The 26,824-nt window shown below is 48.4% G+C and overlaps 1 protein-coding gene across 3 annotated transcripts in view; it reads left to right on the top strand.

The window, feature by feature from the left end:
* Nucleotides 1–26,824, top strand: part of PHACTR3 (phosphatase and actin regulator 3) — a 275,725-nt gene that overhangs the window by 10,799 nt on the left and 238,102 nt on the right. Inside the window, exon 1 of one of the 3 annotated variants that reach the window (XM_008012491.3) lies at nucleotides 17,094–17,689. The exons of 1 other annotated variant lie outside the window; for it this stretch is intronic. In XM_008012491.3, coding sequence (XP_008010682.2) covers nucleotides 17,572–17,689 — 118 coding nt within the window. In that variant the 5' untranslated portion in view covers nucleotides 17,094–17,571. Of the gene's footprint in view, nucleotides 1–17,093; nucleotides 17,690–26,824 lie in introns of those variants that run through there. One more of the 3 variants, XM_008012529.3, reaches the window with a different exon arrangement.

Below are 26,824 nucleotides of genomic sequence, written 5' to 3'. Positions count from 1 at the left end.
TCACAGTGGCTGAGGGCTGCTTGGAGACAACCTCTCACTTACACAGCACATAAACTCCTATGTGAGAGTCTGATTTGTAGCACTAATAGTGCACAGGAAGTTCTTTCATTCATTACAGATTTAGCTGCAGGGGGCTGTTGATAAAAAGACTTGGTTGAATATTGTTAAAGTGAATATAGTTAAAGCAGATCTGGGATCCGCCCCCTCGCTCAGCATTTCTGTCACCCCTGTCCCAGTCCAGGCTGCCCCATCTCTCCCTGTCCGATGCAGCAGCCCCGCACCCCTGGTCCCCGGGGCCGTCTCTGCTGTTGCCCACTTTATCCTCTATCTGGTGGCCCCAGTGCCCTTCCAGGAGAGGTTAATCTGCTCTCAGCTCTTCCTGCCTGGAGACCCTCTCAGGTTTCCTGTTTCTCCCAGGAGAAAATCCATACTTCCACTCATGCTGGGTCAAGTCCTGAGATCAAAGGTCCAAAGGTCAAGTCCTTTGAGTCCTGAGGCCTGTCCCCATCCTCAGCTTCCCGTCATCTCCCAGTACTGCCCCACCCCACACCCCTGGCTGCTTCTCAGCCCCTCCAACTGCCCTGTGCTTGCTAGTCTTGCCCCTACCACTCCCCACCCCCGTGGCCTGGCCCCCATGCCTGGCACAGGCCCTGTGCTCAGTGATTACTGGTTGAATGAGTGAGCACATGAATCGATGAATGAGAGACTCAAATGATCAAATATAAAGCAGGACCTGTGTCTCAGGGACACTCCTCCCGCCTGGCGAGTCTGCGGTCTTCAGGCCCATTGCCGAATGAAGGCTCCATTTCCCATCTTTGCTGTGAGTCCCAGGTTTCCATGGGAGCAGAACCTGCCTACCTTGTTCTAATGCCTGCACCTTCACTCCCAGCTGCTGATGGCCCTCCAGGGCCCATCCCCAGGAACAGGGAGGCTCCCTTTATGCCGCAGTGTGTAGACTCACAGATCCGCCCCCGCCCCAAGTAGCAATTGAAAAGAACTAGCAGGGTCTGTGACCCTCAACTGCAGCTTGAAGTACCAGGTGTAATCTTTGTCGCACCCCAAGCTGTGGGACGGCAGAGCCCCCTGCCAAATAGAGAAGTGAATGTTATTCCCCTGTAGGCTTTGGAAAACCCTTGCACTATTATTAATATCTCAGAGTGAAGGCTGGTGAGGGCGCCAGAATTTAATTGCCTACATAATTGCTTTCCCCAAACGCGAAATCCCGATGGACCCACCAGCTTCAGTGTGCACATCGGTTTTAATGAATGGTGGGCGCCAAGAGAGATCACAGCTTCTGTGCAAACACAGACAGCCGTCACTATTTATAGGTTTGTACAGGTTGATTCTTCGGATCATCATTGCTACGGCTGTAGAAAGTATGATCTATATTTAAAGCACTACCTGTAAGCCTAGTGCTATGGATTTTCTGTAATTTATAGCTCAGGCTACGAGGCTGCTTTTGAATTGTTACTCTGTAAAGTACTTAATCTAGAGTTGCTGCGATGGGGTGCTGGTTGCATGAATCTGCGCTGTGGTGAGTCCACAAGCTCCATGGACTCTGCTGGGAAAAGAAACAACTCTCTTAAGTATATAAATCCAGTAAACATAGGAAATGTACACATTGACTTGGCAGAAGGAGAACATGTTTGGGTGACAAAGGGCATTATTTCAACATGAACGATCTTCCTTTAAAAGTTAAAGAAGAAAACACCTAATAGTGTGTATAACAATGCTAATTCTAGAAGAGGGTTATAGATTTGCTCTTTTATTTATTATTCACATTCTAATTATATAAATATCTCATGAGCTCCTCCTCCTGGCAAAAATGAAAGCATTTTGAGTAGGGGCACAGGGAGCTCGGACAGTTGCCATCGTGGAGTCCAGGCCCTTCTCTCCACTTCTGTAGGCAGCTGTTTTACCACGGAGGACAGAGATGCCCAGAATATCTGCCCTGTGCTTCCGTAGTCATATGTGTCTATGGGAAATATATGGTACTGGTGAGCGTATATGCACTCATGTGTGCACGTGTGTGCGTGCGATTGTGTTCACCATGAGTGATTATGGCATTGTTATGTTATTCTGTCGTGTACTAGCCCAGGAAATAAGAGCTCCAATGATGTTAGACTACGAAAATCTTTTGCAGTAAAAAGAAGCTGCTGAGTGGTATTCGCTAGTGTGGATATGCCATAGGGCAGCCATTCTGCTGTGAGGGACAATTAGGTTGTTTCTACTTGATCGGCCTCATGCACACCTTCCTGTGTTTGGGGTTTCTCTGGAGTAGATGACAAGAACTGGATGAGCTGGGACAGGACATTTTCTATTTGGGCAGATGTAGCCAGTCGTCCTGGTTGCTGGTTTCAGTCCCACCCTGCCTTTGCGGTGCCTGTTTCACCACCTCTTCACCGGCATTTGGTGTTAGACTTTCTTTTTTTTTTTTTTTTGAGACGGAGTCTCGCTCTGTCGCCCAGGCTGGAGTGCAGTGGCCGGATCTCAGCTCACTGCAAGCTCCGCCTCCCGGGTTCACACCATTATCCTGCTTTAGCCTCCTGAGCAGCTGGGACTACAGGCGCCCGCCACCTCGCCCGGCTAGTTTTTTTTGTATTTTTTAGTAGAGACGGGGTTTCACCAGGTTAGCAAGGATGGTTTCGATCTCCTGACCTCGTGATCCGCCCGCCTCAGCCTCCCAAAGTGCTGGGATTACAGGCTTGAGCCACCGCGCCTGGCCGGTGTTAGGCTTTCAACTTTGCCTGTTTGTTTGTTTATTCTTTCCTTCCTTGGGGACAGGGGATAGAGCCTGGTGGTTAAGAAGGAGGCCTGAGGGGACAGATCCATGCCAGCCCTCCTGCTCCCTGGATCTGTGGCCTCCAGGAGCTCTACTGGTTCCTGTCTTAGACTTTTTGGGCTGCAACAACAAAATATCTTAGATGGATAATTTAGAAACAGCAGAAATTTATTGCTCACTGTTCTGCAGGCTGTGAAGTCCAAGATCAAGGTGCCGGTAGATTTGCTGTCCTGTGAGTGCCGGTTCCTCAGAGATGGTTCCTTGCTGCTACATCTTCACAAGAGAAAGATGTACACAGGGCTGCCTGGACCCTCTTTTATAAGGCACTCATCATTGATGAGGGTGGGGCCCTCATGACCTAATCACCGTCATCTCTGAGCGCTGCACTGTCCTGTGCAGGACCCATGTCCCATATGTGGCTGTTGAAATTTATTTTAATGTTAAATGAACTAAAATGAAATGAAATTAAAAATTCAGGTCATTTGCAGCACGCACCACATTTTAAGCACTCTCAACACTTGTGGCTTCCATGATGGGCAGTGCCACATACAGCATCTTCATTCTCGTAGAACATTCTAGTGCATAGTGCAGTGCCAGGGATGAGGCAGCCTCCCCAGCAACTTGCACTAGCCCCAGCCTGCCCTTGACAGGGCTCTGGCCATTCTTGTCCCTCGCATGGACACATCTCATCCTCTCCGAAGGCCCCTGCTCCTCCCTCCAGGCTGAGCCATCACAGTCCCTCCCACAGGGCCCCAGTGCTTCAGTTCCCCACTTCTGGTGGCTCCCGTCAGCATCCATTTCACAGGTCTCCACCCGGGCAAGGCTCCTCACTCATCTCCCTGCACCGGCTCTGGTCTTGGCCTCCACATCTTCCTGAGTGACACCATGCAGGGTACTTGATGGGTATTTTAGGGTACAGATGAGAAAGCTGAGGCTTCAGGAAGACCGCTGCAGTGTTTTTGGGTAAAGTGGACCAGGGACCACATTGGGGCACCAGCAACTCCAGCTCCTCATCACGGGAGCCAGGGCGAATTCCTTTCTTTAGGGGATTCTGCCTTCTTTTTCCCACAGTGCAGGGCCGTTGGGGGAGAGCTCATGGCTGATCTCACCCATTGAGACCCATTGAGATCCACTGTGACTCCATTTCTGCAAAGCTCTCCAGACCCTTCGCCCATGGCGTCAGGAGAACTGTGAATGTTAAAGGGCTGAAGGTGTCACTGCAGAAACCACGTGGCTCCCTGCAGCAGGGCCAAGGCCTCTGTTACTTTATTTTGTGTTGTTTTTCTATAAAGTGATAGATGTATATGGTAAAAATATAAAGAATACAGTAGGATATATGGCAAAAATCAGCTTCTCTCCCCCCTCAACTCTCCAGGCCTCTGGGTCTTCTCTGGCTGCTCCCAGAGAAGTGCTGTCACTCTAAAAAGTCACCAGTGTTGCCTCTGAATCCTTCTGGAAGGTCTACACAAAACTTTTGTGCACAGCTATTGAAATACACATATATACACACAGACACAACATTCCCATTCTGTGTATGCTCCCGCACACCTTGATAGTTCTTTTAACAGTATATCACAGCAGTTGCTGTATGTGAGCCTACAGATGTCTTCCAAGCAGATCCCATCTCAGGGCGTTTGTGTGTTCTGTTCCCCATGCCTGGCATGCCCTTTCCTTAGAGAGCCCTGTGCCTAGGGCTGATTCCCTTATTCCGCTCAAGCCTTTGCACCAGTATTTCTAAACCACGACCCTTGTTTCTTTCTAAGACCAGTGTTAGGTTCACAGCAAAACCGAGAGGAAGGTACAGTGATACTCCATAGACCCCCGTGCCCACATGCATAGCCCCACACATTATCAACATACCCCACCAGAGCACCTACATGGACTCAGGAACATCACCCGTAGTCCATGGTTACATTAGGGTGTGTTCTTGGTGATGTACATTCACTCATTCTTTAGACCAGTTTGTTCATTTTTTTAAGACAAAATCAGTCAATTTTCAGACAAATTTATAATGACACCTACCCCTCATTATAGTATCATACAGATACTGCCCTAAAACTCCTCTGTGCTCTGCCTATTCATTCCTCTCTTCCTTCTCTGCAACCCCTGGCATCCACTCATCTTTTTATTGACTCCATAATCTTGCCTTTTTCAAGAATAGCATAGAGTGGGAATCATACAGTGTGTGGCCTTTTCAGATCGGCTTCTGAATGTGCATTTACATTTCCTCCGTATCATTTCATGGCTTTATAGCTCATTTTTTTTGTACTGAATAATATTCCAATGTCTGGATCTACCATAGTTTGTCTACTCACCTGCTGAAGGCCATCTTGGTTGCTTCCGAATTTTGACAATTATGAATAACGTTGCTATAAAAAATCCATGTACAGGTTTTTGTGTAGATACGAGTTTTCGACTTCTTTGTGTAAATACCAAGGAAGGCGATTTCTGGATCGAGTGGTAAGAGGATTTTTAGTTTTGTAGGAAACCACCAAGCTGTCTTCCAAAGTAGCTGCACCATTTGGTATTCTCAGGAGCAGTGAATGTGAATGAGAGTTCCTGTTGCTCCACATTCTCGCTAGCATTTGGTATTGTCAGTGTTCTGGATCTTGGCCATTCTGACGGGTGTGCAATGGTCTCTCGTTGTGGTTTCAGTTTGAGTTTCTCTAATGGCATAAGGTTTGGAGCATCTTCTCATGTACTATTTAGCATCTGTAGGTTATTTTGGTGAGATGGTCTGTTCAGGCTTTTGGCCCATTTTTAAATCAAATTGTTCATTCTCTTGTTGAGTTTCAAGAGTTCTTTGTATATTTTGGATAACAGTCCTTTATTAGATATGTCTTTTACAAATATTTTCTCCCAGTCTTCAGCTTCTCTTTTCAATCTCTTGACAGTGCCTGTACAAAGTAGACATTTTTTTATTTTAATGAAGTCCAGTATATCAATTCTTTCTTTCAAGGATGATGCCATAATATTGTATCTAAAAGGTCCTCACAAAACAAGGTTTTGTAGACTTTTCTCCTGTGTTCCTTCTAGGAGTTTTACATTTTTTGTTTTACATTTAGTTCTATGATATATTTTGAATTAATTTTTGTGAAGGGTATAAGGCCTATTCAGTTATTTTTTGCATGTGGATGTCCACCTGTTTGAGAACATTTGTTGAAAAGACTTTCTTTTCTCCATTATATCATCTTGGATCCTTTGTCAAAAATCAGTTGACTATATTTACGTGGATCAATTCCTGAGCTCCCTATTCAGTTCCACTGATTTATTTGTCTGTTTTTCTGCCAATATCACACTATCTTGATTAATGTAGCTTTATAGTAAGTCTTAAAGTCAGGAATGCCAGTCCTCCAACTTTGTTCTTCTCCTTCAACAATGTGTTGGGTATTCTAGGCCTTTTGCCTCTCCATATAAACCTTAGGTTCAGTTTGTGAATAGTCACAACTGATCTTGACTGAGATTGCATTGAATTTATGGATCAAATAGAGAAGAACTGACATCTTGACAGTATTGAGCAGACTTCCCATCCATGAACATGGATTCTCTCCCCACTTATGTGGTACTTTGATTTCTTTCATCACAGTTTTGTAATTTTCCTCAAATCTTATACATATTTTGTTAGATGTATACCTAGGTATTTTATTTTGGGGGGTGACTTGCTCATTGCTGGTTTATAGAAAGAGATTAACTTCTGTATGTTATCCTTGTATCTTACAACCTTGCTATAATAATTTTATTAGTTTCACGGGGCTTTTTGGTAGAGTTTTTTTTTTTGTTAATTTTCTACATAGATTTTCATGTCATTTGTGAACAAAGACAGTTTTATTTCTTCCTTCCTAATCTAGGTACTTTTTTTTTTTTTTTCCTTTTCCTGTCTTATGGCATTAGTTGAACTTGAACAATGTTGAACAGACACACAATGTTGAAAACCTGTCTGAGTTTTGTCAGATTGTGTCTTTCAAGGAGTTGGGTCATTTCATCTAGGCCGTCAAATTTGTGGACATAGAATTGTTCAGAGTATTCCATCATTATCCTTTTAATGTTCATGGGCTCTGCAATGTGTGTTCCCTCTTTCATTTCTGATATTAGTAACTTGTGTCCTCTCACTTATGTTCTAGTCTAGCTACAAACTTAACAATTTTATTGATTTTTTTCAAAGTATCAGTTTTTGGTTTCATTGATTTTCTTTATTGATTTTCTATTTTGAATTTCCTTGATTTATGCTGTAATTTTTATTAGTTTTGTATCTCCATGCTTTGGATTTAATTTGCTCTTCTTTTTCTAGTTTACTAAGGTAGGACCTTAGATAACCGATTTTAGATCTTTTTCTTTTCTAGTATATACATTCAATGTTACAAATTTCACTCTAAACATTGCTCTCACTGCACTCACAAATTTTCATAAGTTGTATTTTATTTTTGTTTAGTCCAAAATATTTTTAAATTTCATTCGAGATTTCTTCTTTAACCTGTGTGGGGCATGAGGTGTGTTGTTCAGTCTCCATGTTTTGAGATTTTCCAGTTATCTTTTTGTTATTGATTTCTAGTTTAATTTCACTGTGGCCCGAGAGCAGATATTGTGTGATTTCTTTTACATTTATTAACGTGCCGGGCATGGTGGCTCACACCTGTAATACCAGCACTTTGAGAGACCAAGGTGGGCAGATCATGAGGTCAGGAGTTCGAGACCAGCCTGTCCAATATGGTGAAACCCCGTCTCTACTGAAAAAATACAAAACTTACTGGTCGTGGTGGTAGGCGCCTGTAGTCCCAGCTACTCAGGTGGTTGAGGCAGGAGAATGGCTTGAACCTGGGAGGCGGAGGTTGTAGTGAGCTGAGATAATGCTGCCGCACTCCAGCCTCTCAAAAATAAAAATAATAAATTTGTTAATGCGGATTTTGTGTCCCAGAATGTGGTCTATCCTGGTGAATATTTCATATGAGCTTGAGAAGAATGGGTATTCCACTGTTGTTGGATGAAGTGGTTTATAGATGTCTGTTACATCCAGTTGATTGATGGTGCTGTTGAGTTCAACTCTGTTGTTACTGATTTTCTGCTTGTGGGTCTGTTCGTTTATGATAGAGGGGTGTTGCCATCAACAACTTTAATCATGCTTTCATCTATTTTTTTCTTTGAAGTTCTGTCCATTTTTGCCTCATGGATTTTGACGTCTGTCATTAGGTGCGTACGTGTTAAGGATTGTTATGTCTTTTTGGAGAATTGACTCCTTTATCATTATGTAATGCCCTTTGTTGTCCCTGGTAGCTTCTCTTGCCCTGAAGTCTGCTCTGCCTTTCTTCTTTACTTTACTTTTAATTTTTACTCTTAATTGTAAGATTCATGTTGAAAAGTGCACATACCATAAGCATTCATCTTGATGAATTTTCACCAAGTGAACACACCTCTGTAGGCAGAACCCAGTTCAAGAAACAGAACATAACCTGGATCCCAGAGCCCCCTGTGTCCCCTCTTAACAAAATCCCTCCTCCATGGGTAGCTATTCTCTGCAGTCTAACACCATCAAGTAGTGTTGTCTGGTTTTTATTTTTCTTTGTTTTCTTTTTTCAGACAGAGCTCACTCTGTTGCCCAGGCTGGAGTGCAGTGGCATGATCTTGGCTCACTGCAACCTCCACCTCCTAGATTCAAGCGATTCTCCTGGCTCAGTCTCCTGAGTAATTGGGACTACAGTCACACAGTACCATGCCTGGCTAATTTTTTTGTGTGTATATTTTTAGTGGAGACAGGGTTTCATCATGTTGACCAGGCTGGTCTTGAACTTCAGACCTCAAGAGATCTGTCCACCTTGGCCTTCCAAAGTGCTGGGTTACAGGCAGGAGCCACCATGCCTGGCCCTGGTGTTGAACCTTCTGTAAATGGAATAAAATAGAGCATAGTCTTCTTTAACGGAATATTGTGATACCCAGGTTTTTGTCTGGCTAATTTCACTGTTGTATGGTATTTCATTTTGCGAATATAGCACAATTTAATGCCTGTTCAAATTCTTAGGTTAAAAATTTCAAAAACGTTTTATTGTCTGATAATTATCTTTGATTTGGATGAGTTATTCTGCATGTGACACCTCTGGACACTGGCATGCATAGTTTGTGCATCTGCTAAGCAAATTCCTCTGTGTCCTTCCGAGGTCTGCACAGCAGGGCGGGGGTGTATTGTTGCATCTGTTTTGTGTACTGCTTGATTGCCAGTGCCTGGTGCATAGCAGATACTCAACAAATATAGGTCACGTGCAGGTACCAATGCAAGGCCATTTCCTGGAGCTTCCCTGAGCTTCCCAGCCTGGCCAGTGGCTCTACACACTCCTACCTCTCCATGCTGTGATGGTGTCAGGCATGCCTTACCCCTTCACCATGCAGACTGGGCCAGGCCATCCTGTGCCTGGCAGCACACAGGACAGGACCTGGCGTGGTTTCAGTGTTTGGTGCATGTCTGTTGAGCAAATGTCTGCTTTGTAAGCCAGGGTTGCTGGTAGAGATTTTGGTGGGTTAGGGAGGCCAGAGGGATGAGCTGGAGCTGCTGTTATGGAAAGAATGTAGGAGTCCTTTTCTGTCCTGTTGCTAACCCTTGTTAAAAACCCTGTCTGAGCCTCAACTTCATTGTTTGCAAAAAGAGGATGATTAGTCCAACCTCACAAGATTATAAATCAATGCATGCGAGGTCCTTGGTAAGCTCTAGGCTCTACAAAAATGCTGTCATCAGTAATCTTGTTACCTCCTCCTCTTCCTTTCATACTTCCTCCGCCTTTATCATCATCAAGTCAGTGACTTTTCGGGGAACCCAACAAAAGCATGAGGTTCTTGCCTGTGTGAGTTGGGGTATATTTGATGCAATAACAGCCTGAGTGCTGGAGCTGACGGCATGGGATCCAGTCCTGGCTTTGCAGGTTTGTGACCTGGGGCAGGTACTTAAGAACTTTGCCTCTCATTTTTCTCATTTGCTAAATGGGACAATCATAGTTCTACCTGATTTGGGTAGTTTCAGCATTAGCCAAGTCAATCATTGTAAAGTTTTTAGAACAATGACTGGCACATGGTAAGAGCTAAGTGTTAAGTAAATGAAAACCCAACCATCAGAGGCCTATGCCAGCAGGATGTTTGGCCCCTTTACAAGAGATCAGGGAGGAGACAGGTGAAGGTCTTCCTCTGCTGTTAGCGTTTCATCCTCGTGTGTGTCACTACAGGGTCACAGGCTGGCTGCTGCAGTTCCAGGCCCCACGGGGCACTCCAGGGCAGGAAGCAGGAATGCAGTCAGGACTGCAAACTGCACCTGCAATGGTGACAAATGCCTTTTCTGTAAGTGGCTCTCTCTATCAGCAATCTTTCCCAGAGGCCCCAGAAGCCTGTTCTTCTCCTTTCATTAGCTAGAGTCGGAGCATGCAGTGTCTGTCACTGCATGGGGGGACCCAGGATGGAGGAAAAGTCACCTGGAGGTCTATAGCTGTGTGCCGTCAACATACAAGGTGGGTCAGTGGCCCATGACACAAGAGTGCAGGGGCCAGTGCGACTGCTTCCCGCCTTCCCTGTCAAAAGCCTCCCAGCCCCGGGTGGTGTTTCTCTGCTCCGGGTTCTGTCTTCTATCTCTGCTGCCTCATAGGACCCTCTCCCAGTCACCTGGATGTGCTGAGGGCACAGAAGGAGAATATCAAAGGGCAGATGGTCTCGCACAAGGAACTTTTTGTTCTGCTAATGGTGAAAGCATATTGAGGGCTTCTGTGTGCTGTGTCAAATGCCCAAACCCTGTAAGGTAGGTTCTCTTCTTCTCACTTACACCCCAAGGCTCAGCGCGGCCGCACAGTCAGAAAATGTTGGGACCCGATCTTGTGCCTGGCTCTGTGGCTCCTGCCCTAGACAGCTTGAGTGGACTTGACCCTAAGGAGGGCTGGGCACATCTCCAGGAAGCCATGGGAGCCCACACCACATTTTTTGAGGGCAACTCTGGCTGCCAATGCCTTTCAGGGCCGAGGCCAGGAATGGCAAAATCAGGGATTTGGTTCTAGAAGAGCTGGGTGTGTTGTTTTTAAAAAGCCTTGGATGGCATTGCATTGAGCACCACTCTGGGTAGTCTGTGGTCACAGCTCTAGGTAGAGAGTCCCTCAAGGATGTGGTCAAAGGTGCAGGAAGTGAAGTTCAAGGTTATGTCGTCAAGCCAGGTCCAATGACCATTCCCACCCGCCACTACTTCAGATGTTGTTTTCCCAGGTGCCCAGCAGAGGGCGCAGCTGCCCACCTAACGAACCTGGCCTCCGCCAGCGTGGTTGTTTTGCCTTCATCTTTTCTTGGGTCCTGGAACTCCCACACTGGTGTTTTGCCTTCTTGTTTGTCTTTAGATGGTTCCCTATGAGTTTAGCCTGAGATGGTGGATTGAGCAGTTCTTCTTAAGCATCTGAAGTTTGCTGAATGAGTTATTTTTACATTAAGGGTGAAGAAGAGTTCCCTGGAGCCCCAGAGAAGAAACCAGATTGTCCTGGGGGACTGAGGCAGCAGAGGGAGGGTGAGCCCCTCAGTCCCACAAAGCCTGGAGCCAGCTTGGACCGTGGGGAGGCTGAGCCTTCACTCCTGGAGCAGGGCAGCTGCCTGGATAGGCTCCGCCATGCACATTCATTCATTTATGCATCAATGGATATTTATGTACTGGGAGACTACGACCTCCCAGGCACATTCTTGGGTGAACAAACACAACAAAAATCCCTGTGCCTGTGGAGCTGACATTGCCACCATCCAGGTCCTTGGCCCCTCAGCTCCTCCAGGGGCCTTCAAGGCTGCCAGGGCCCTAGGAAAGCAGTTGTTAGCTTAAGAAAACTGCAGAATTGAGCTAACCGTCTAAGTGCCTGCAAGAAGTAGCCTCAGGCCAGTGGTTGGTTTCAATTTACAACCCCATTGCAACACTCTGGATGCCTTAAAAGTGTGTTCAGTTGGATTGGAATGGCCCTTCAGAAGTTGGGTTTACCTGGAGCTGAAGACCCACGGTGGATGGGTCTCAGGAGAACCACCACCACAGTTGGTTTAACAGCTGCCCTTTGAGCCATGGAAAGGCCACGATGGAACTGTGACCATGCTCATTTGCAACTGGTATAAGCATATGACCTTCCATTGCCTGCCCTGATCAAGTAGATGGTGCCTGTGAGTATCGATGGTTGTTGAACCAGGGCAGCAGACTCTTCTACATCACCCCAAAGGCTGCTTGTCAAATGGGGCTCCTCCTCTTTTCTGCCTCATCCCTCCCTAATCTGATCCTTCCCACCCAGGAAATAGCGTCACACCCACCCTGTTGTCAATATCAGACTTGTTGGTTACCTCAGTTCTACCCCCTTATAAATGGTTAATTAGACAGCAAAAACAAACAAACAAACAAACAAACAAACAAAAAAACCCTGGAGGTATTCTTGGCTTCTCTCTCTAGTCCCCCATAGCTCATCCATCGCAAACCTGTGGGAGCCACCTTCAGAGGACACTGAGTCCAGCCTGTTAGGCGCCTTTGACTATCCTTGCTGGGCCAGGCTGCTGCCATCACCCACCAGGATGATTTCCAGCCTCCTAGTCCATCCTGCTGCTTCCTCCCTTGCCCCATGTGTCCCTGCTCTAACAGCAGCCAGAAGGATGCTCTGGAGACCCACCACTGCCTCAGTGGCTTTCTACCATCCTTGGAACAAAATCAGGTTCTTCCTGAGGTTCATGAGATGTTGCGTGGTCTGGGTCATCACCTCTCTGTGGCTGCAGACCCTTGCTCTGGCCTCTTTGCAGGAACTTCAGGGCTCCATGCTGCTCCCACCTCATGGTCTTTGCTCAGGCTGTTCCCCCTTCCCCGGGGCACCCTTCCTCACTTGCATGTCCAGTTGGCTTCCATTGGCCGTCACACTTCCAGAGCATCGCTTCTTCAAAACAGGCTCCCTCTCTGCTCCAGATGAGTTATCCTGCACTCTGTACTCATTGAAATTGATTGATCCATTGATTCATATTAGTCAATCTTGTCTTCTGTGCTAGACCTCAAGCTCCACAAAGCCAATGTGCAATCATGTCTCGTTCATGATGGTGTTCCTGGCAAAGTGCCTGTTTGGGCACAGAATAGATGCTTAGGAAATGTTGGATGGTTGGATGCATCCATTGGTCTCTACCTGCTTTAAGAATAAGACCAACTTGGGAGGTGTGTGGGGGTGGAGTTGGTCTTGGGGTACCATTCCTCACCACTCCCTAATGAGCGGGGGTACCTCATACATGCACTGTGTGTTGGAGGGAGTCTGCCATCCCTGAGCCATCTTTGCAGTGATGTGCTCCCTGGCTGCCCCTGGGCAGAGGAAACTATCTTTGCCTTTGCAGTTTTGTGAGTTTTGAAGGGGACTTGGGCAAATTGGACTGACTTTGTCCCACCTTTGTGGTTCTTCAGGGAGTGGTGTTGGCTTATCAGGGCTGCCCTAAGTCAGGAAATGGCTTTGGATTTTCTGACCAAGGCGATCAAGGAGCAGAAGGAGGGCCCCTCGATGAGCTTCTATCTGATCTGGAATCTGGATGGAGACGGAGGGTTTCATTGTGATTATGCCCACCAGGGCAAGAAGCGGAACCCAATCCTCCAAATTCAAAGCTCAGCCTAGTGCCTCTATGTGCTTTTTTTTTTTTTTAAAGCTTTATTGAAAGAATTTACATACCATTAAGTTCATGCATTTAAAGTATAAAATTCAGTGGTTTTTAGTATATTTACAGAGTTATAAAACCATCACCATAATCTAATTTTAGAACATTTGGAACATTTCTAGCACTCAAAAAAGGAACTCTGTAGCCATTAGCAGTCAGCCCTTCTCTTCCCCCACTCCCTATCCTCAGCATCCACAGATCTGCTTTCTGATTTGATGGACATTGCATATAACTGGGTTCATGTGGCATGTGGCCTTTTGTCACTGGCTTCTTTTACTTGTGTAATGTTTTCCAGGTTCATCTGCATTGTGGCACGTGTCAGCTCGTCTCTCCTTTTCATGGCTGCATATTGTCCTACAGTAAGAATGGACCACATTTTATTTACTCATTTATCAGTCCATGGACATTTGGGTTCTTCATAATTTTTTGGCCATTGCGAAGCGTTGTTCATTCCAATAGAATTTCTACAGTGGCCTTCCAAATCCGTCCCTTACCAGGGATCTTGTTGAGGAGGGACAGTTGGTGACTTTCACAAAAACCTCTTGAGGGCCCTCAAGGCTGGAAACCCTCCTCCAAACAGGTGCCTTTCGCACACCATGGGGGCCAGATCCTCACAGGGTTCAAGCCAGTCATGGTCTGGAGATGACCGACTTTGAAGGCCAAAGTCTCTCCTGCAGGCAATTTACCTGGAGACCTTATTATTTTCCATTGATCAGTAGAGGTGGGATTGCTAACTTTTTAAAATTTAAAACTATTTTTAGTATGGAACACCTCAAAGCCAAAGAATAATATAATGAACAGCTCCATCTCTACCTACCTTTAACAAACCACAGTGCTTTGCTAAAATATATACTTCTAAGAAATAAAACCTGGTTGCATCTCATCTTCCGCTTCCCCACTCCATGTGGGCTCCTGAGCTCAAATGCCGAGTCTTACCCTTTTACATGTTTTTAACCCTCATCCATACACAGTTTGGTGGAGTAGGTGAATGGGTGCTGCAGTGTAAACCATCTGAAGGGACTAGGGATAATTTCTGGTGGCGCACGGACAAGGCAGTAACATTGGCTTAGATAGAAAATTCCTTCTGGTAACATTAAGGAGGATATCTCTATTCGGTGCCTGCCTGGCTGACCTCCTCTCTCACCCTTGGGGCCTTTTTAACCACACAGGAGCCAGCTCAGGCCAAGAGTGGACTCAGGTATTGAGTTAGTGCTGTGGTCCTTCCCACCAATGCCAGTCAACGGGGCTGTGCTCCATTAGTCCTATTGAAGGCTTCCTTTAACATGCATGTCGGCCCGGTGTGGAGGTGCACACCTGTACTCCCAAGTACTCGGAAGGCTGAGGTGGGAGGATTGTTTGAGCCCAGGAGTTCGAGGCTGTAGTGCACTGTGATTGCCCCTGTGAATAGCCACTGCACTCCAGTCTGAACAACAGAACAAAACTCTAAAAAACAAAGAAGAAAGAAAGAAAGAAAGAAAGAAAGAAAGAAAGAAAGAAAGAAAGAAAGAAAGAAAGAAAGAAAGAAAGAAAGAAAGAAAGAAAGAAAGGAACAACAAGAAAAGAGAGTGAGAGAAAGAAAAGAAAAATGTGTTTAGGTGCAAAGAGTTGATTTAAAGACAGATCTTAATGGAAGGATAGATTTTAAATAGGGAAGGCTAAAAAACGTAGGGGTGGTTGGCAAATGACAGACAGCTGGAGACCTCTGGTATGAACTTTCTCCTCTCCCCCACCTATAGCCAGTCTCTGGCCTCTATCCCTTCCTACCCATCACCACCATCTCTGCACCTGCCACGGCTGGGTCAGCTGCAGGCTTCCTTCCAATGGAACTGAACTGTCTCAGGTGTTCACTCACTCAGACTCAGAAGGGGCCCAAGGCATGGTTGGGGGGCAAGGATTCAGAAACCTTCCCGTGGGGCCGGTACTCAGTGTGTCAGGAGAGCCCCTGGGGACTTGGAGTGGGAGGTGTTGAGTACCTACTTGGAGAGACCCTGGGCCCGGAGCATTGGCTGTGGTCCAGCTCTTCCATGTGCTGGCTTGTGACCTGGGCAAGAGTGCTCACCTCTCGAAGTTGCCCTCATCTCAAAACGAGACCACAGAAGCTCTCACCTACCAGGGCAGTTGTAGGAAGGAATGAGGTCCCCATGCAAAATGCTCAGTCCAAGGCTGGCAGGCCACGTCACCATCCAGCCAGCACATTTTTATGTGGCTAAAACGTTATCTATTCCTAGCAGTTTCCCACCAGTTTCCTCTTTGTTTCCTGGTCTTAATTGCCAACTGTAATTAAATGATTATTTGGGCATCTTATTAGTGTGTTGGTGACCATTCTTGGCTTCACCCTCCCCCTTTCCCAGAAGACTCAAGGAGCTGGGGCGTCTCTGTGTTTGTGCACTGCTAGGTCGCTAATGCCTGGTGTGGTGCCTGGCACACACTTGACTCTGCACATAGTCTGAATGAATGAATGAGTCCTTTCTTTAGAGGTGACCGATGCTGCTGAAGTAGCTGCTGCTAAGAGCCCAAAGCTCTGTATGGAGTGAACATCCACTTTATTCCTCCTCCCCACCACCATTCCGCTCAGTTCTGTCCTTGGCACTTAACCGGGATTTTGTCCACACTGCCAGCGCTCACACTGCACTCCTAGGCCCTGCTGTAGGTGCTAATCTAATGGGGGCAGCCTCAGGGAGGGCTCTGTCCCCAGCAGGAGGACCCTTGGTGAACAACTCTCCCCGCTCCCCCCACACCCCCCCCCCCCCCGCCCCAGTTCCAGCACCTGCAAAGGGGACTTGGATCGGGGCTGCCCCATGGGGTTGTTTGAGAAACTGAAATGGGGGTGTCTTCCCCCAGGTGTCTCTCTGGCCCTTGAATCCTGATGTCTGTTGAAATGCCTCCTCCTCTGGGCAACTTCCAGGACCAGGCCAGGTGACAGCGCCATTCCAGCCCCCTCTCTACCCTTTCCTGGACTTTCTTCCTTCCCTGCCCTGGCTGGGGAAGCAGCAGCTGCCTGCCTGTGTTCACCCCACACCACCGCCGGGGTTGTGAGATTCGCTCCTTAGCACCCTGGAGGACACCTCTGTGAGATCTCTGAGTGGCAGCCGTAGGTGGTGTCGCCTCCCGTGCCTGGTCCCTCCGGTTCCTAAGGGCGTCTGAGGAAAAGCCTTATTGGAAAGCGCCCGTGCCCTCCTCCCTCTCCCTCCCCAGCAGGGTGGAGGGTTCAGAGCGAGGGTTCGGAGTGTCGTGTGGGGGTTCCCTAGCAGGCCCAGGCCAGGTGGTTGCGGAGAAGAAGCCTCAGGTCGCTCCCCTCCAGTGCCGGGGTGGGCGCGTCGGGACCCTCTGGCCTCCGCGTCCCAGGAGAGGAAGGACCAGGGAAACCAGCTGCCTGCAGCTGCTGGGGAATTTAGGGGCCCTCAGGGTTCCCTTTTGTCCGGGGGTGGGGGAGGAAGCGGAACTAGGAAGCTTTCTTGTTTCTAGAGCACAGGTTGGTGGGGTGGGCGGCTCCTAACCCGGGGTCCAGCCCCGCCTCCCCCACCCCGGCGCGCGGTCCAGGTATGTGCGACCCCTCCCTGTGGCCACGCGCCTTCTCACGCCCCTCTCCCGTGACGTCATGCTCCTCTCGCGCGGCATGATGGGAGAATCCTAATGTTTTCCAACAGATGCTCCAAGAACAGCTTTCAGATTAAAGCAATTGCAAGAGCAAAGATTCTTCTTTTCCCCTTTTTTTTCTGGGGGGGTGGGGGGTGGGGTGGGGGGAGGGAGCGCCCCCAGACGTTCCAGGACATCACCCCCTGCCCCAAGCACGCAATAAACACTGACAAGAAAAAGTTTTTATTTCCTGGTTCAACTTTTTTTTTCCTGGAATATATAGACTGAAGAATGGGAATAAACACGAATAAATAACAAAGCGAGGCCGCGCACGCCGGGATGCGCCTGGCTGCAGCCAGCGAGGCTATTGTCTCCCCGCCCTGAAGCCAGCCCCGGCGTCTTTCTCCAGCTCTTTTCCTTTCCTGGCCCTCTTTTTTTTTTTTTTTTTTTTTTTAATTTTCTTTTTTAAAAAGACGCCCCCTCCAGCCCCCTCGCCGGTGACCTTGGCCGCCTCGGATGCTCTGATTCCACGCGGCTCGCTCTAACTTGCCCCCGCGCCGGCCGGGCCCATGGCCGCGTCGGAGGACGGGAGCGGCTGCCTCGTGTCGCGGGGCCGCTCGCAGAGTGACCCCAGCGTCCTCACCGACTCCTCGGCCACCTCCTCCGCGGACGCCGGGGAAAACCCAGGTAACGGGCTGGGCGGGGGGCGGCGGGCGGGGTCGGGGAGGCCCGAGGCAGGTGGCCCTGGGAGCAGGACCCCGCGCGGCTCCGCGCCCCGCCTGCATTCGGGGAGCCGCAGCAGGAACCGGCTCTCGGCCCGAGGTTCCTATCCCCAGTCTCGCAGGGCTGGGACGCCTCGGAGCCCTTTGTCCATAAAAGCGCTGATTTCCTGGGTAGAGCCGGGCGCTGCAGCCTCCCCTCCTTTCCGTTTGGTGAGCTCTGCCGGCCCCTCGAAGGGGCTTCCCTTCCTCGGGTGCTGACCGGCTGGGGGAAGATAGGCAGAACCGTGGCCGCCTCCGCCCAGCGCGGGTTCTGGGCCCTTCCCTCCCTCCCCACGGCCGGGCCCCAGCTCCGGACGTTCCCGCTTGGGCATCCGCTCCTGGAGGGCAGCGCTCCGCAGCTGAGGCCACCGCGCTGAGGGCTTCCACCGGGCGCCTGACTCCAGCGGGGCCTGGCGCACCTGGGCGCGCCAGCCCCCGGACAGGTGTGCTGGGCAGAGCCGCCGGCAGGGAGAGGAAGGGCGTGCGCCAGGACAGAGCCCGGTTTCGTGACAGTGTGTGGACTCCGTCCACTCTTCCACCCCCATGGCAGCGTTGATTGTTTAGGTGAAAAACCGGTCACAAAGGCGTCTATAGGGCTTGATTGATTACTTTCCAGAGAGGAAGAAAGGCCTAATAAAGCAGGAGGGGGGTGGGCTGTGTGCGCCTGTCACCATGGAGACGCAGGAAGCAAAGTGATCATTAAAACCTCTCTCCACCAGAAGGCAATTTTCACTTCACAGGGAGAAGTCTGGGCTTCTGAAATGTAGGGTTCAAAAAAAGAATCAAAGCTGGTGTTTTGGTATCAAGCCACAGGACTCAGTTTTGTGTCTTAGAGAAGCACAATTCCTTCGTAGATTCTGTTTTGATAACAAGTTGCTTCACCTGTCTTTGAGGACTTATTCTCTCTAAATGCAACCACCCCAAATGGGGACTTGATCATGTTAAATGGTGGGCATCAAAGTAGAGAGAATCCCTGGGGCCCGGGTGAAGACTGGTTTTGTGGGGAGGGATTCCTTCACTGGAACACGTCAGAGCTTCCCGATAAACTGCCTAGAGGACCCATTACAGGCAGCTGTGTGGGCACTGGAGCGCCCCCCCCGCCCCCCGCCATTTGAAAATTTAAACAATAAACCCGTGCAAGTATTGGAAGATTTCTTTGTTAAGACTATTGACACTGTGTCACTTGGTCAAACTAAGGTACCAGCCTGAATAAATCTCTGACTTTTCTTTATCTGGGAGGGCAGGTTAATTTCCTTAGAGTTTCAAGCAGAGGCTGCCATAGCAGACCCTTAAGGCTTTAATTAATCCTTTTACTAGGAATAGGGGGTTCAGCCTTCAGCACTCCATGATGGATTGCCTTTCTCTGGGTTGGAGAGGCGCATCCACAACTGTTCCAATCATGGAAGTTGAGTGGCTCCTCGTGAGAATCCTTCTCAGCTCCCTTTGTCTCCCTGGCAGTGAAAGGAAACAAACTTGAAATGGAAATAATGGAGGACTTGGCTTTTTGGCTGTCTGTGAGTTTATGCCTCTGTGGGTGGGAGCGGAGGGTTGGGCAGGTGGTGCTGGTCCATGAGGGAAGGAGGAGGAAGGGCTGGGATGCCTGTGATTAAGTTATACGTGGGAGGGCGCAGGCTTGAACTCTCCTCTGGTGCAGCTGGTCAAAATGGGACTCAGGGAGCAGGTGTCAGGTGAAAAGTCTAAAGTATGTGCAATTCTGTGAGCAGTAAAACCTTACTAAAAAGCACCAAGCAATTAAGTATTTATGGATTGTGTGAAGCGGATTGTGTTTCTGTTCTAGCAGAAAGATAATCAGAATCATCAAGTTGGAAGGAACTTGGAAACTTGATGGAGGAAGGGCAGACTCGGAATATTTTCTGTGAGCACCTTGCCTGGCTGGCCTGTTGTGTGCCTGCATACCTCTTTTGATGGACTCACTTCTTCCTGATGTAGTGCATGCTTGTCTTTGGGCAGATCTGTTGAAGAATTCTTTTTCCAGTGGTTCCAAGGGGTCTGGTATTCACCAGTCCTGATGGGATCTTCTCCTGCTGCGTGTTACTCTGGGCTTTGAGAGAGCCTGAGGTTTTAGGTATTGAAACAACCTCAATCACTTCTTGAAAAGTCTAGGCCCTTCACCTGCTCTCCCTAGATGGCCTCCCTTATTTGTCCACCTGCTGCTCTAATGTGAGACTCCTGAAAATTGAACGTGGAACTCCAGCTGTGGAATAACCTCACACAGAGTAAAGAAGCAGAGCTGTCTCCTCCCATCTAAATTCTATAATTTAATGAAAGAGTCCAAGGTTGTGTTCACCCTTTCCCTGCAAAGGAATTTTTAATGCATCGATATTCCCTTCGCAAAGACTCCAAGCATTCCTCGAAAGGTGAGCTATGTTTTGACACATCTTTCTCCCGTTCTCTAGAGGTTCCCCTTCTGGGAATTGAGCGGCATCCTTTGGGAATTTTCCTAATGTTTTATATACTTGTGTTGCTTGGAAAATGGCACACGGGAATGCGCTGGACTCATGGCTCTTCCATGAGTGGTTCTGCTCCACACTGGGTCTTGGAGATCTTGCCTCATTGAAATATCCATCTCCCTTTCCCTTTTAACACCCACACAGGATGCCAAGGAACATATTTTTCGGTTTAGCCATTGGATATTTGTATTGTTTCCAGGTTTTACCCACTACAGACAACATAGCTGTAATTACCTGGGCACAAACTACCTTGTACTCACCTGAGAATTTCCTCTGGGGTGTGTGTGCACCAGCTGGTGGGATGTTGAGGACATAGGGGACCCACATATTTTATTTTAAAGATATTGCACCCTCCTAGAAAATGTATGAATACACACTTTCCATAATCTATAAGAGTGACCTTTCTCCAAACCCTTGCCAACACCTGAGATCATCAATCTATTTTTCTCTAGCACGAAGGGTTACAAATGGTTTCTTATTGTGTTAATTTGCAGTTCCCTGATTGAGAGTGAACATAAGTGTCTTTTTGTGGCCTTATTAGTGCATTAAATCTGCCGTGGCCAGGTCTGTGGCCATAGACTGTGTGGCGGGGATGAAATATTTCCCCTAGGCCTGACCTTCCTGCCGCTCTCACCACTGCTTCGTTAATGGGCCTGTCTGCAACTTCACAATGTGCCTCTCTATAAATCTGTGCTCCACACCCATGAGCATGGTTAGGTGTTCTTCCAAAATAGAAATTTACTCAAAGGTAAGGAAGCATCCCCTAATCTTTCCTCCTTTGAAGGAGCTCGTGGTCATGAGGAGTTTTGCTTCCTTTTCTTCCATCTGCTCTCAGGCTCTGGGACTAGGCTTCTGCCCCCTCCACATCCTCGGGCCAGCCCTGGCATTGGCTTCAGCACAATGGTGGCCTCCTCCTTGTTGGGTCCCAGGCTGCCTCTTGGGCCTTCCTCAACATGATTCCATCACTGCTCCTCACCAGCCATCCCCTGTCCCTCGGCTGTCACTGCCTTGCTCTGTCCTGGCTCCATGCCTCTCCAGCTCCTTTCTCCAACTCCCTGGCTCTGAGCTCCAGACCTTTGTGTCCTGCTGGGTCCTTCCAGTCCTTCAGACCTGTGCCCCACCCCAGTGAACTCTGATCTAATTTCTGATTTGCACCTAGCATTCTTCAACACCTGGGGTTCTTATCAGTTTCATTCTCTGTGGAGTGTCTCTTCTAGACTGGGAGCCTCTTGAGGACAGGGAGCTTGACTGTCACCTGAAGTGCTGCACCCCTGAGCTCAGCACAGAGCTCAGATGCAGGAGACTTTCAGTAAGCATTTGTAGGACGAATGGGCACAAGCCCCAGGTGCTGGTGTCTCAACCTATGTGGCAGTGCCTGACCAGGCAACTGGTCACTCCTGCCAGCTAGATGGGGCCAGAGAGTGCTTGAAGGGCGAGCAAGGAGGAGCCAGCAGCCACATCCTTCTGCAGGGCCAGATCCAGGTCTGCTTTACTACCTGGAGAGGGGGAAGCCTCTCAGAGCATCCTCCCCTATCGTGAGCTACAGACAGATGCACAGACACATTCCGCAGGCCCTGGGCTCAGGGCATCCCATGCTGGCCCCTTCCTCCTTCATGCCACTCTGCTGGCAGACAGGTGTGGGCTTGTGCTGATGGCCACTTCCTTCATCACCTGCGCACCCTTATCAGCCACACACCTTCAACACCAGGCTCTGTTCTTGACACCTCCCTCTCCCACGGTTGCAGGTCCGCTGGACACTGGCCTCCTGGAGCCCACCCACTTGTTTCAGGTCTCCCACCCCCACCCCCATCCCCACCCTCACCCCCACCCGGGTTTAGCTCCTACCTTCCCTTTCCTGGACAACCTCAACACTGAGTCTTGGTTCTCTTCCTCTTATCGGTTTTCCTGTAGAACCGGAAGTTTCCAAAATGCAAATCTGGTCTAGTCTCTCCTTTGCCTCAAACCCTCTAATGTTGCCCCCTGCCTGGGCGTGGGAGAGGGGGGAGGCAGGAGCCTCTTTTGTCTGTACTGTGGCTCTTTCTAGCTTTCTTCCTCGAATGTTCTCTTATTCTGGAGTCCTGGGTTCTGAGGATCTCCCTCTGGTCCCTTGTAGAGTGTCTACATGGCTTAATTAGTAGTAGAACTATGCAGTAATTACCTTGTCAGCTTCTTCAGGGTTATTAAAAACATAAAAGCTAGATGCTTAAAAAATACTGAGTTTGAGAACTTAGAGGTTTTTTTTTTTTTTTTTGGATTATGAAAACATTGCCTGTTCATTATAGAAAATGGATGCTTTAAAATTCCTTTTCCCAACTGGGCATGTTGGCTCACACCTGTAACCCCAGCACTTTGAGAGGCCTAGGTGGGCAGATTGCTTCAGCCCAGGAGTTTGAGACCAGCCTAGGCAACATAGTGAAACCCTGTCTCTGTAAAAAATACAAAAAGTTAGCTGGGTATGGTGGTGTGCTCCTGTAGTCCCAGCTACTTGGGGGGTTGAGCCAGGAGGATCACCTGAGCTGGGGAAGCAGAGGTTGCAGGGAGCCGACATCATGCCTCTGCACTCTAGCCTGGGTAACAGAGGTAGACCCTGTCTCCAAAGGAAAAAATATCCTGTTCTCTGCCCCCTTCCCACCCTAACACCACACAGAAGCCAATGACAATGAACCCCTTTGTCTTTAGGACCTGCCAGGTACGAGGCGAAGCTGTTAGCACTGGAACAGCAGACGTGAGGAAGTCAGGCCCAGGGGCACTCTCCAGCCTCACCTGCCTTCCTCATGGTCATAGGAGCCTGTTTTCAGTACCTCACTTGGCACTCCTGGAGGTGATCTCATTTGTTTATTAGACAAACTTGTTTATGGTCGAATACAGTAGCCACTAGCTACATGTGGCAATTTAAATCTCAATAAAATAAAATAAATTAAGATTCTGTTTCCTCAGTTGTAGCCACATTTCAAGTGTGCGGGAGCCACATGCAGCTGTGGCTGCCATACTGGATAGTGCAGATCTAGAACATTCCATCCTTATGGACAGCTTTGTTGGACAGTGCTGCTTGGACTGTAAGCTCCCTGAGGGCAGGGCCTTGTCTGTGGTCGTCTTGGCTGTGTCACCAGTGCTAGCACTGTGCTAACACCTGGTAGTTCCCCAATGAATGCTGATGGAATGGATGTGTCAGAGTGATTGGTGTGGTCTTGAACTCTTCTGCAGGAAGGGACCCTCAGCCTCCCTAGTCTCATCATCTCATCCTCTAAAAGGGAGGGTAAATAGCAGAGATAATTTCCCATCCACACAGGTCTCATTTATTTCAATTCAGTGAGTTTTCCCAGAGAACCTGCAATGCGGCACACTTGGGCCTTGCCAGAAGGGCCTCTTTGGACAAGAGAACAATGAGATGCAAAGCGATTCTTTCCCTGGAGCTAAATAAATGTGTCCAAGTCCTGGCTCAGTCAGGGACAAGCTGTGTGACTTTGGGCAAGTCACTTTACCTCTCTGAATCTCAATTTCCTTTAATGTAAAATGGCAGGCATTATTGTCCTTAAGTTCAGAGTGAGTGAGGATAACTGAGCTGTTGTCTTTAACAATGAGTAAATTTTGAGATGCAGCCTTAGGAGGCAGATACCTCCCCAGACATTCTCCAATCCCCTTGAGGTAATTCCATCTTTTGTTAACAAAGTCATGGCGGCAGTGACCACAGTGATGCATACAGCAGGCAATGGGAGGAGGAGCAGCCTGCGGGTCGACCCCAGCCCTGCTCTGTGCCTGGCTGAGCTGGTGAGCCTCTCTGAGCTCTGTGAAATGTGAGTAAGAGCAGGACTGATCTGGCTAGGGGCCAGGAAGGAGTCATGGGACCGTGTCCCTCAGTGACGCAGAACAGCTTCAGGCACCAGGGTCATTCTCAGCGAATCGGGGAGGAAAGAGGAGGAGGAGGATGTGGTTCCTGCTCGGATTCTGGATTTTGGGCCCCTGGCTCTAAAAGGCTCCTCCCTTACACTTTCCCATTCTCACCTTTTTGGAGGCTGTGCCTCCCCTACCCCTGCCTGCCTCTCCGACCCCAGGTCCACCCAGCTCAGATGCTGCTCCCCAGCTCCCTTCCTGGCTCCCCACCTCATGACTGGAAATCGCCTAGAGTCCCCTCACCTTCGCACACTGTTCCCTCTGCTCTGGTAATTTGGGGATAACACACTGGTTGTCTTGAAATGGGATTTGAATGTGTGTTTTGTGGGGATTGTTTTACTCTGATGAGTTTGTTTCCTTTGCAAGCATATCTTCAGGGAAGGTGCTTTATAGGGGAGGGTGTCTGTCTGGAATGACACAGGTGAGCCTTGTTGATGCTAGTCCTGTGGCATGGCCAAAGCATGCCGGAGGGGATGGTGCGGATAGTGGGTGTGTCCTGGGCCCTCCCCAGAGGTTTAGCCAGGGCAGCATTTATGGGAAGATACGAAATGTCACAGGAACAGAGGTAAAAAGAAAAAGTTTGAAAAAACACGAGTATATTAGTTTGAGACCTTTTCTTATTGAATTTGAGAGTTGGGTTCTATTCCATGTACTAGAAAACTCTTTAACATAGGGTACCACACTGCAGTGTCTGCAGGGCCAGGACTCCCGCCGTGGGAGGGTCGGGGTACATGCCTGCTGGGGCAGAGCTGCTTCTTGCCACGCAGAAATGTGGGCCCAGGCTGGCGAGACTGTTTTTTTTTTTTTTTTTTCTGAGACAGAGTCTTACTCTGTCACCCAGGCTGGAGTGCAGTGGCACCATCTCGGCCTACAATAACCTCTGCCTGCTTGGTTCAAATAATTCTTGCCTGCTGGGTTCAAGCAGTTCTCCTGCCTCAGCCTCCCGAGTGGCTGGGACTACAGGTGCATGCCACCATGCCCGACTAATTTTTTGTACATTTAGTAAAGATGGGGATTCACCATGCTGACCAGGCTGGTCTTGAACTCTTGACCTCGTGATCTGCCCACTTCGGCCTCCCAAAGTGCTGGGATTACAGGTGTAAGCCACTATGCCTGGCTGACCATCCTGTTTTAAGAGCGACACTGGGAATCCAGATTTTCATATGAGATGTTGTGTTAGGTGTTTGTGTTGCTATAAAGAAATACCTGACACTGGGTAATTTATAAAGAAAAGAGGTTTAATTGGCTCACAGTTCTGAGGGCTGTGCAGGAAGCATGGTGCCAGCATCTGCTCCTGGTCAGGCCTCAGGAGGCTTCCAATTATGGCAAAAGGCAAAGCGGGAGCCAGCACATCACACAGTAATGGTGGAAGCAAGAGAGGGACGAGGAAGGGAGGTGCCCTGCTTTTTTAAACAACCAGATCTTTTATGAACTATCAGAACGAGAACTCCCTCAGCACCAAGCCATTCATGAGGAATCTGCCCCCATGATTCAAACACCTCCCACCCAGCCCCACCTCCAACCTTAGGGATTCCATTTCAACATGAGATTTGGAGGGGACAAACATTCAAACCCTATCAGATGTGATTTTTAAATATTGGCAAGTTTATCTATTAGGGATTGGGTTGACTTTATGTAATAGAAAACCTAAAGAACACTGGCTTAAAGAAGATAAAGGTTTTCCTTCCACGAGAAGTCCAGACAGCATAATGGTGTCCCTGTCGCAGGGTGAGATGCTCAGTGAATTTCATACTGAATTCTGGTTGTAACATGGTTGCTTCACCTCCAGCAACAAGTACATTTTCTAGGCAGGACAAAGAGGATAGTGAGAGGCACAGGGGTGTCCACCTGCCAAGTTTGCCATTGCCTTCTTGGGAGCCCTGCCCAGTGACACCCACTTATACCTCTTTGGCCTGAGGGCATCAAATGGCTACTCCCAGCTGCCAGGGAGCCTGGGAAGTGTAACTTTTTGTTTGTTTGTTTGTTTAAGATAGGTGTATTGCTACCCCTAACAAGAGCAGGTTCAGAGGAAGGGGAGGGTGTGAATGACTATCAGGTAGTGAACTACAGTCTCTGCCCTATCAACTTTATAAAAGCACCGTGTGACCAAAACAAAACGTGTCTGGGAACTGCATGTGGCCTGCAGTTGCCCCTTCAAACCTCAGATAGAAAGAATCTCATGGGAAGATTGAAGCAGTTTTTATGTTTTGTGCCATTACTAAAACATTAAAGGTCGGGCTAAGATGTGTGATCCAAGCCTAAACATTATGTCCATTCAAATTTTATTTAACAATGTCCAGGGAACAAGATAGGCAGGGTCACTGTTGCTCATAGAGCCAATTATCTGGTCAGTGATCAATGGCTGGAGTGAAAATGTGCTTAGTGTCAACTCTTGTTATAAAAGGAACCATCATACTTCCTTTTATTGAATATTCCTCTAAACCCCTGAGGTAGGGCCAGAAAGCTAGGGAGGCTGAGTAACCAGCCCATGGTCACATTTATATAAAGGAGTGGCTTAAAGAGGATCTTGAATCCAAGTGAGTCTGAGGCCTGGCCCATCCCTATCTGCACCACCCAGCTTCTGCCTCCCTCATCCTGCATCTTACTGGAAAGTGGTCCTCGGTCCTTTACATGGAATAGATATATGTGTTTCACCCCCATTCCTGGCTCCAGCCATCTAGCTGACAGATGTATACATA

The sequence above is a fragment of the Chlorocebus sabaeus genome, chromosome 2, assembly GCF_047675955.1.
Source record: "Chlorocebus sabaeus isolate Y175 chromosome 2, mChlSab1.0.hap1, whole genome shotgun sequence".
Classification (NCBI taxonomy): domain Eukaryota; kingdom Metazoa; phylum Chordata; class Mammalia; order Primates; family Cercopithecidae; genus Chlorocebus; species Chlorocebus sabaeus.
Note: the sequence above shows the minus strand (reverse complement) of the source record. Positions and strands in the feature narration are given on the sequence as shown.